General features: G+C 48.0%; 1 protein-coding gene across 2 annotated transcripts; it reads left to right on the top strand.

Annotated features, from left to right (window-relative positions):
* Nucleotides 1-278: 278 nt before the first annotated feature.
* On the top strand, nucleotides 279-7,367 carry LOC148010222 (ABC transporter B family member 19-like). 2 transcript variants are annotated; one of them, XM_087673243.1, is made up of 11 exons: nucleotides 279-1,532; nucleotides 1,657-1,711; nucleotides 1,840-2,015; nucleotides 2,099-2,299; nucleotides 2,451-2,710; nucleotides 2,906-3,222; nucleotides 3,315-3,538; nucleotides 3,709-4,079; nucleotides 4,856-5,343; nucleotides 5,623-5,864; nucleotides 5,983-7,367. In XM_087673243.1, the coding sequence occupies exons 1-11, from the start codon at nucleotides 1,014-1,016 to the stop codon at nucleotides 7,237-7,239; spliced, it is 4,110 nt and encodes a 1,369-aa protein (XP_087529369.1). In that variant the 5' UTR covers nucleotides 279-1,013; the 3' UTR covers nucleotides 7,240-7,367. The 2 variants fall into 2 exon arrangements, with proteins under 2 accessions (XP_087529369.1, XP_087529370.1); XM_087673244.1 differs by having other exon boundaries at nucleotides 280-1,532; nucleotides 4,859-5,343.
* The last annotated feature ends 3,113 nt before the right edge of the window (nucleotides 7,368-10,480 follow it).

Below are 10,480 nucleotides of genomic sequence, written 5' to 3' on the forward strand. Positions count from 1 at the left end.
GGCAAGCAGGCATGGAAGTTTGCGCTTTCTCAGTTGGACCAATCCCCCCCCCCCAAGGAGAGAGAAAAAAACAGAAAGGGAAAAGGCTCTGAGAGAGAGAGAGAGAGAGGAGGGCGGGTTAGTACAATGCAGTCGTGCTAATTATAATCATAAAGTTGCAATAAACAAGGCATGCGAGACCTGTTATTTGTATAATCTCTACACCACTGAAGCGCTAGATTATCACGCGAGGAGGATCTTTACTTTTGTTTGTCTTTGCAGACAAAGCGAGGAGAGGGGGATCCCTTCTCACTCCCGAGTCCCTCGCCATCTTCTTCGCCCAGACAAAGCCCCGAAACAGTGACAGTGCGACACTATAGAGACACATACACACATACACTCGCTTGGCCTCTCTCTCTCTCTCTCTCTCTTTTGCTTTCTCTCGTCCTTTTTACTCCACGGCCTGCACATGCATCACAGAAAAGAGTCCACCACCATGTTCTCAGCCCCACCATGACGGCCGCTGGCTCCTCCTCACTACCTCGCCTCCTTATACGATGTAATATGTTGGTGTGTGTGTCTGTGTCTCTCTCTCTCTCCTCCCTCTAGGCCTATAATACTGTTGTTGTGAGCATTAAACGAAGCGATTGCCTTTTGGCCCATCACATTTTGCGTTCTAGTACTAACAGCAGTAGAGTAATAGCAGCTAGCTAGCTAGCAACTTATAGCTCTTGAGTTAAGGAAGGTATCCATGCCATCAATCTAAAGTAGTGATTATCTGCGGATGCTCTCGTTCTCTTTTACTTCTCTCCCAACATTTATGAGCTTTTCTGCGATTCTTCCACGCAAACTAAAAGAAAAAAAGAAGAAAAAATGATGTGGGGGTTTTCTTCCTCCTCCTCCAGCCAGCAGGATCAGGCCAGCTAAAGATCATAGATAGAGTACACTATCAGATCAGGTGATCAAGGTAGCCGGAAATACATGAACGCGGTTCTGCTACATATCATTCTCCGTCGAACAAAGGATTAGAAACCATGGCCATGGCCAAAACGCTGGAGGATGTCGCAGAGTCTCCGAATGAAGCAGACGAGTCGAGACAAGCCCACAGTAGAGAAGCATCTCATAGCAACCTTAACGCAGAATTAGCTCAATCGAAGCAGCAGCAGAGGAACAGCGCCAATGGTGCTGCGAGTACTACCGCAGGTCCTCATGTGGAGATGGCGGTGAATGGATCAAAAGACAACGACCCAATGAAGGACAGCAAATCATGCGCGAAAGCTGGTAATTGCGCCGACGAATCTGCGACCTTCGATGACAGTAGTACTGGAAAGAGCGGCGTTAAGAAGGAAGGGGAGGTGGTGCATTCTGTCAGCTTGTTCAAGCTTTTTGCGTTTGCGGATGGGCTGGACTATTTCCTTATCTTTCTGGGGACCTTGGGTGCCCTCGCCCATGGTGCTGCCTTGCCTGTCTTCTTTCTCTACTTCGGCAACCTTGTTAATGGCTTCGGAGCTTACCAGAACAATCCAATCAAGATGGTAACTGTCGTTAGTCAGGTAGGATCATCACAAATCGATCTTAGATAGGCTGCAAACAAAATTTTCTTCCTCAATTTGTCTCTTCATCTCTTAATTACGTAATGATCTATGAGCTTTACATTTCTCTGTTCTCTTCCAACAGTATTCTCTGTATTTTGTCTACGTTGGCATCGTGGTTTTCATCTCATCCTGGGCAGGTATATCGTTCGCTACAGGCCTAAATTTACTTTATTAACGCTTGCAGTACAGAGGAGTGATCATTAAGGTGATTAGTATGAATGAGTATTTAGCTGTCGTTTCTGTTTGTTTGCTTTCCTTTGAGCAGAGGTTGCCTGTTGGATGCACTCCGGAGAGAGGCAGGCCATCAAGATGAGGGTCAGATACTTGGAGGCCATTTTGAAGCAAGATGTGGGCTACTTCGACACTGAAGCTGAGACGGGAGTGCTCATGGAGAGCGTATCCAACGACACTCTACTTGTGCAGGATGCCATCAGTGAAAAGGTACACTTCATTAGGTCCTATTGATCTGCAATTCATGCATCAGGAATTAATCTCTGGGAAGAATATTAATCCCTGGAGTGCAGATGGGCAACTTCATCCACCATATGGCTACCTTCTTGGGAGGGTTCGCGGTGGGATTCTCATGCGTGTGGAGATTATGCCTGGTGACCTTGGCAGTGGTGCCTGTGATTGCCTTTGCCGGAGGCCTGTATGCATACACCCTCACCCGCTTGACTTCCAAGAGCCAGAGAGCGTATGGGGAGGCCGGCTCCATTGCAGAGCAAGTAATATGTCGATCTATTAGAGCTGCTGCCATAACAATAAATCCATCCGATTGTATGAAAGCCATGCATAACGTTAATAAGTTCAGCTGCTGCAATGCCGCACTCGTATGGTCATGATGGCTTAATGTAATGTTGTGAATTGATGATACAGGCAATCGCGCAAGTTCGAACTGTGTATGCGTTCCTGGGTGAAAACAAGGCCATAACTGCATACTCTGAGTCGTTGGAGGAGACGCTGGAGCTGGGGTACAAGGGCGGGTTTGCCAAGGGATTGGGCATGGGAGTGAGCTACGTTCTGCTCTTCTGCTCCTGGGCCCTCATTTTGTGGTACGCTGGAGTTCTGGTGCGAAGGGGCGAGACCAATGGCGGAAAATCTATCACAGCCATTTTCTCTGTCATAATCGGTGGCATGTAAGCATCACAGCCCCTGCTGAATCACCACTATACCTACAAATGTTCTAATGCAGAATAGAGAATCGATCGTTCTTTTAGATTAACCGCACAGTTAGCTGCTGACATGATTGATCACCAATGCCATTAAGTAAATCAGTGCAACAAGCGATCAGGCTTTAGTTTCCTAATTAAGTAAAAGCCCTGCGCGCGCAGGTCTCTTGGCCAGGCCTTCTCGAACATTACCGCTTTTGGGAGAGGGAAAGCTGCAGGGTACAAGATCTTGGAGATGGTGAGGAAGCAGCCTAAGATGGATAGGAATGTGGCTGACGGGAAGAGGCTAGCTGAGGTGAAGGGCAACATCGAACTGTGCAATGTTGTGTTCAGCTATCCGTCGCGGCCGCATGCCATCATCTTCAAGGACTTCTCCCTGAAGATCCCCTCCGGAAAGACTGTGGCAATTGTCGGAAGCAGCGGCTCAGGGAAGAGCACAGTCGTCTCTCTCATCGAACGCTTCTATGATCCTATCTCAGGCATGATAAGACGTTGATGCGCTTTCACTCATATGAATCTATAAGCTGTTATCGAATTGCTAATATAAGCTTGTCAAATTGTGCTGATGCAGGGGAGGTTCTGCTTGATGGAGTGGACATAAGGACCTTGCAACTGAAGTGGTTGCGGGAGCAGATAGGCCTAGTCAACCAGGAGCCTGCACTGTTTGGCACCACCATTGCTCAGAATATCTTATACGGCAAAGATGGAGCAACCTTAGAGGATGTGGAGGAAGCAGCTAAAGCTGCGAACGCCCACGCATTCATCAGCCAGCTGCCTGATGGATACGAAACGAAGGTAATGATAACTCTACGCACTAGTTACAGACAGTCATTAACGCAGCAGTTACCATGAATGCCATTTTTTGGCTGTACAAATTTTTGCAGCTCGCTATCAATTACCTCTGATCGGCTGGATTTTGGCCTAACCGTATAGATTTCTCATGTCCTGTTAATCTCTGCGTGCAGGTGGGAGAGAGAGGAGTTCAATTATCTGGAGGTCAAAAACAGAGGGTGGCCATAGCCCGGGCAATGCTGAAGAACCCCAAGATTTTACTGCTGGACGAGGCAACGAGCGCTCTGGATGCGGCATCGGAGAGCGTGGTGCAGGAGGCGCTGGATAGGCTGATGGTGGGGAGGACGACGGTGGTGGTGGCGCACAGGCTGTCCACCATCAGGACGGTGGACACAATAGCCGTGGTTCAAGACGGACTCATAGTGGAGATGGGGAACCACGAGGAGCTCATGGCCAAGGGCAACATGGGCTCCTACTGCGCCCTGGTCCGACTTCAGGAGATGGCCATGGCCAGCGACGGCACAATCCTCAGCAGAGATTCCAGGTTATTCATTCATGAACTCCAAAGTTATCCCTTCCCCTCCACTATTTCTACATATTAATAACAATATCCCACTAAATTTTCCACATTATGAAATGCGACTACATTTAGGAGGCACCGGGTACATAGCTAGGTGCGATTGAGCTTCATAATATTTAACATCTTAGGGAAAAATGAAGGGAAAAGAAACCCTCTCCTCACATGGGAAACTGTCGAAAACTTCTTACTATTGGTGGAGGTGTATTTATGTATGCAACTAGGTGATACCTGGGGGATATTGGAGAGATTCTTATTAGAGTCATGGGGGAGATTGTAGAGATTGTCCAACATTATAAGCTGCAAGAAAGCCACATCATGTAGTATTGTCAACCTTACGACAATGGGGGATAGAATTTAAGACGCCCTTCGATTCCCAACTCTAATCTCAACAGCAGTATGAGTTGCATTGGAGCCACCTCATACCTAGCTTGTTACGGTGAAGATGGGGAGACACAGGGGCCGGGGAAATGGGAACGCAGGTACCCAGCCATTGCAGTCTAGGTTTGTGGTATCTTACTTGGAGAAACTAATGGTTGTTTCAAGTTTGAGAAATTAAGTTAACATGGGAGCTCCCTCCCTTGCAAAAGCTAGCTAATCACGTTTACAGAGTTTCAGAACGAAAACGATCCATATGTGGCAGGAGTATCGCTTAACAAGATTTTTTTTTGTCACGAACCATTCATTGTCTGGATTATGCGTTGTTCTAATCTGTTTCCTTGTTTGGAAAATGGGCATTGTAGCAGAGTCGGGGCTCTCGGCAGGCTGAGCTCTTCCAAGTCGGGAAGGCGGTCGCCCAGCCTGCGCTCCAACAGCGGGCGGCGGCTCAGCCATCAGCTAAGCAGCGGCTCCGAGAGCCGCTTCGAGTTCGACTTCCAGAAGTTCGGCGCGGGCGCCACGTGCGTGGACGACAGCATGTACAGCGTGCCACGTGGCACGTACTGGCGCCTGGCGCGCCTCAACGCGCCCGAATGGCCGTATGCGGTGGTGGGGACGGCGGGTTCGGTGCTGGCGGGCTTCCTCAACCCCATCTTCGCCGTCATCCTCAGCGAGATGCTGCGCGTGTACTACGACAGGGACCTCGCCCGCATGACGCGCGAGATCCAGAAGTACTCGCTGGTCTACGTGGGCGCCGGCATTGCCTCGCTGGGCATCTACTACGTCCAGTATTACTACTTCGGCATCATGGGCGAGAATCTAACCAACAGGGTCAGGAAGATGATGCTCAGCGGTGAGTCACGGCCTTCTTCCCTTATAATATAATTCTCTCTCTCGTTTGGACGATTCAGCCGGCGGGCGTGTCTGCATGTGCATGCTCGCTGTTGCTCCTGTTATATAGAATACAAATGACGACTGCTGTCTACGTCGTCGTAGCCCTCGATTCCGTAAAGCGTGCGTGCAGCAATGTCTTGTTCTTCAGCCGGCGTCTTGTTGTTTTCTTCGTCCTAACGATGCCCTACGTAGGCCTTCTGGCGTTCTCTTAACTTAGATTCCGGGTGTCGTTTTGCAGCTATACTCAAGAATGAAGTGGGCTGGTTCGACCGCGAGGAGAACTCCAGCTCTCGCTTGGCCGCCCGGCTGTCGACGGATGCGACGAATGTGCGAGCGGCGGTGGGCGACCGCCTGTCGATAATCGTCCAGAACGTGACGGTCTTCCTGACGGCATGCATTGTGGCGTTTGTGGTGCAATGGCGGATGGCCTTGGTGGTGCTAGGGACGTTCCCTCTTCTGGTGGGAGCGGCAGTGGCAGAGGTAAAAGTTAGAAGGAGGCTCTTAGGCGTGGTAATTACGAGTAGGTAGTAGTAGTCCGTTTGCTACGAAGATAAAAAGTGAAGACTTTCTTTTTCTTCTTTTTGGGGTTGGTTGGCAGCAATTCTGCATGAAAGGGTTCGCGGGTGACGTGCCCGGCGCGCACGAGCGCGCCAGCATGGTCTCGGGCGAGGCCCTGGGCAACATCCGGACGGTGGCGGCTTTCAACGCGGAGGAGAAGGTTGTGGAGCTGTTCGCCCAGGAGCTGCGGGTGCCGGAGCGCCGCAGCCTCATGCGCGGCAACATCGCCGGCTTCTTTTACGGCCTGTCGCAGATGGCCATGTTCTCCAGCTACGGCCTCGTGCTGTGGTACGGCGCCGGCCTGGTGCGCCGCGGTGACAGCGGCTTCGGCCCGGTGCTCAAGGTGTTCATGGTTCTCATGATCACGGCCTACGCCGTGGCAGAGACGCTGAGCATGACGCCTGACATCGTCAAGGGTGGCAACGCGCTCTTCTCCGTCTTCTCCGTCCTGGATCGCCGCACGCAGATCGACCCGGACGAGCCCAACGCCGAGCGCCTGGCGTCGGTGAAGGGCGACATCGAGTTCCGGCACGTCGAGTTCGCGTACCCGGCGAGGCCCGAGGTGTCCATTTTCAAAGACCTGTCGTTCAAGGTGCGGGCGGGGCACAGCCTGGCGCTGGTCGGGGCGAGCGGCTCCGGCAAGAGCTCCGTCATCCAGCTGGTGGAGCGCTTCTACGACCCGCAGGCCGGGCGGGTGATGGTGGACGGGAAGGACATCCGGAAGCTGCACTTGCGGTCGCTGCGGCAGCACATCGGGCTGGTGCAGCAGGAGCCGGCGCTGTTCGCCACCACCATCTACGACAACATCGTGTACGGGCGGCCGGAGGCGGCCACCAAGAACGCGGAGGTGGAGGAGGCGGCGAAGGCGGCCAACGCACACGGCTTCATCAGCTCGCTGCCGGAGGGCTACGCCACCAAGGTCGGGGAGCGCGGGGTGCAGCTGTCGGGCGGGCAGAAGCAGCGGCTGGCGATCGCGCGGGCGGTGCTCAAGGACCCGGCCATCCTGCTGCTGGACGAGGCCACCAGCGCGCTGGACGCGGAGTCGGAGAAGGTGGTGCAGGAGGCGCTGGAGCGGCTCATGCGGCGGCGCACCACCCTGGTGGTGGCCCACCGCCTCACCACCATCCGCAACGCCTCCCTCATCGCCGTCCTGCAGGAGGGCAAGATCGTGGAGCAGGGGCCCCACCACGAGCTCATGAAGAACTCCGACGGCCCCTACGCCCGCCTCGTCCACATCCAGCAGGCGCGCTTCTCTGCCGCGGCCGCCGCCTCCCCCTCCTGCTCAAGCCCCGCGTGACCGGCCGCCCCTGCCCCCCTCTCAGACCCCTTCTTTCTTTTTGTACATTTTCCAGCTCCTCCGTCTCTTTCACACACTCCCAGAAGAAAGATAAGAGAAGAAAAAAGAAGAGAAGCAATTCTGTGAAATTTTTTAAAAAAGAAATCAATTCTGTCGAATTCTCGAAAACAATTTCCTACCGATTTGTCAAAAGTCTCATCACCGCGCCAGTTAACCTTAGTACTCGCGCCCCTCCACGATACAAAAGTCGCCTCGGAAAAGACGCCCTCCTGACTCCCACAGCTACTTTGTATTTTGGTCCTGGCTCCTCTCTCTAGACTCTCTCTCTCCCCCCCCCCCGGCGCATGGGGCAGACAGCCACGGCCAACACGATCCATCCTTAATGGCAGCCATGGTTTGATGGTTTTGATGCTGTCGGCCTATCACTGAAGCTCCACCTCGAGTCATGTGTAAAGATCATGTGGGTGATACTTGGTAAAACAGGGCAATGACTTAAAAAGTGTAGACTAGGGCTCTAGACCACCAAAAGCTTATCATATTTGCTCGCTTGCACATGAAGAAATAATGTGTGTAGTTTAGGAACATTGTTTATATATAAATGTAATGTCAATACAACATCCAAGGGAGCAAGAATCTAGTCTCATATCTCTCATCACCTACTTAATGGCCATCATGTTTGTGTGTTCTCTTTAGACTCAAGAGACAAACATGGGTTGAGTTGAACAATCATGGCAGACAAAATAATTAGATCATTTAAAGTTATTAGAGATTCAACACAAAATGTATAAATGAATGAAAGCTCCTTAAAAGTAAGTTGCAAAGCTTTAAGGTTACAATTAGAGGCCTTTACCCCACCATGTGCATGTCACCGATGGTGTGCTCTCTTAGTTCGCCTTGTCCACATGCACTTCCAGCTTGAGACAAACCGCACCCTTGTGACACCAAGAAGAGAAGAATCTTCAACAAGTTGCTCCACATGGAACCTACTTGTGAAGCCGGATGTAATACAAGGACATGCATTTGTTGAGTGGACAATGACAATTAGTACAAGTGAAACCAACTTACACATGTCATGGTCCTTAGTGTCAAATCACACTAATAAACTAGCTCGATGACTTTAAATGACCTAAGTTGTGCATGCCAAAGGGACTTAACGAATAATCACCATTGCTTGAGAAGAGCTACCCTCAATTTGTTATGGGCCCAAGCAAATGATGAATGAGATCTTGTCATTATTCTTGACCACTAAAAAGTAAACCCCCTTTTTCTTTGTAAAGTCTACTTTGTGGCCAATAAGCATGAGCCAATGATGCAGTCAATAGCCTCAAAAAATTGTGGAAGTAGGGTGGGTTCCATAGTTAGATACCTCATTTAACAACTTTGTTGATTTTATGTGTGCCATTTGAAAAATATTTGCATGTTATTATGCAGCGTCTTTGTAGAGAATCAAATTTGGACACAATGGGAGCCCCACTTTTAGCTTAAAAGTAAAAATGTACACAAAAAGTAGTTTGTGATATAAACATCTAAACTCACAAAGTTTCATCATGCCTATGATTTCATGTCTACATGTGCTTTAAATATCTTTGAAGAACCATATGAACCATACTTATACTACTTACAATTGATATTCAGAAAACTTCTTTCCTTGGCCTAGTTTGATATTGCAACCAACTCCATATCTTTAGAAATGGCATTGCTCTTCAAGTTTTTCTAATAAAGTATGCTTACCTCTATCATATTTACATGGACATATTACATGGTTAGATGTCTTATAAAATTTTTCTACTTAGGTTGTAAAAACTTGTGCTACTTGAACAAAAAGAAAAGGGGAGACTTTGTTTAGAGTATCCTTGAATCCTCCCTCTCTCCTAGAGAAGAAGATGAGCTTGCTAATCTTGGCTTTGAAATGGGCTCTCCACTCCTACCTCACATGGTGCTAGATAGAACCCTTTCCTTGAACCCAAAGTTTCATTCTACCATGGAAGGTCAACTTATCTTGTTTGGCATATCCTTGAGTAGGAATTAAGTCTCTATGGTGTTGATATTCTTCCCATTGGATTGGTTGTGTACATTCCTTATATTCTTCATCTTCCATGATGTTTGGTTGATTATTGCAACATTCCCCTTGTGGTGGCCAATCCTTACATAGTTTGAGCATTTTTATTAGTTCCCTGTTTAATGTAATCTTTCTATAAATGCTATGAGGAACCATTTTTGTTTGTTCTTTGGTAATGGCTCTTTTATGTTGCTTGAGAAGAATCTAGCATTTATATTTAGAATGAGAGTGGTTGCTTCTTGTTCTTTGAGGTCATTTTCCTTAAGTACAATGTCCAATGTAATAGAAGGCATATTTTCTTAAGTTATCTTTGACCAAGCCATATTCTTTAGGAATAAGCATTGTTGTGACATCCCTTTTTGGGATTGCTTCATTGTTAAATCACATTGAGTTATGAGACTTCTTCGTATGGTCTTCAATAGATCCTTAAATTGTGGTCAAAGCATGCACAATTTTCTTAGAATATTGGTGCTAAAGGCACATGGACTATCCTTGAAGCAAAATGATAAAGAAAGATCCTTTCAAACAAGTTATAAACATGTATTTAGCTCTTTGTTCATTGCAATGAGGTAATTTTGTCAAGCTTCATATACCTCAGCTATTCAATGTTGTAGAGCTAATTAGTTTGACCTAATTGACTTCATTGCTTGGGGAGTGCACCTTAAAAAACATGTGTACCATGTGCAATCAACAAAATCAATATAGGATACCATTTACAAAATGGGTTTTTAAATTACAAACTGAAAAAAAGTTGTAAGTTTCTTAAAGAAAAAGGGGTCATTTAATTGCCTTACATCATGTAAAGAAAGGGTATTCAAAAATAACCTTTGAATGCATGTGATATGGATGATTTCTTATAGGTACACCCCCTGAGCTTCATTGTTAGTTGCCATGTTTGTGTACTTCTCATTCTATAAAACATAGCCATGTTCTAGATGTAGATCTATGTTTTCTCATATGGTATTAGGGCGTCATTCTTGAGGATGTGAGGTTATGGGATATGTTTATCATTCTACGTGGGGCCGTTACTACAATGACATGTAAACTCTTTAAGTTATTGCTATCTAAACAAGGTTAAATATGAAGTTAAAGAAGCTCAAAAACCATAGCCAAAGCTTGCAAACATTGTTGGTTTTCTAGTTTTTAGAGAGCTCAAACTGGTGCCATTCACATAAATGAGCA

This window comes from Lygodium microphyllum, chromosome 30, assembly GCF_053477565.2.
Source record: "Lygodium microphyllum isolate KBCC chromosome 30, Lygodium_microphyllum_v1.1.10, whole genome shotgun sequence".
Taxonomy (NCBI): Eukaryota; Viridiplantae; Streptophyta; class Polypodiopsida; order Schizaeales; family Lygodiaceae; genus Lygodium; species Lygodium microphyllum.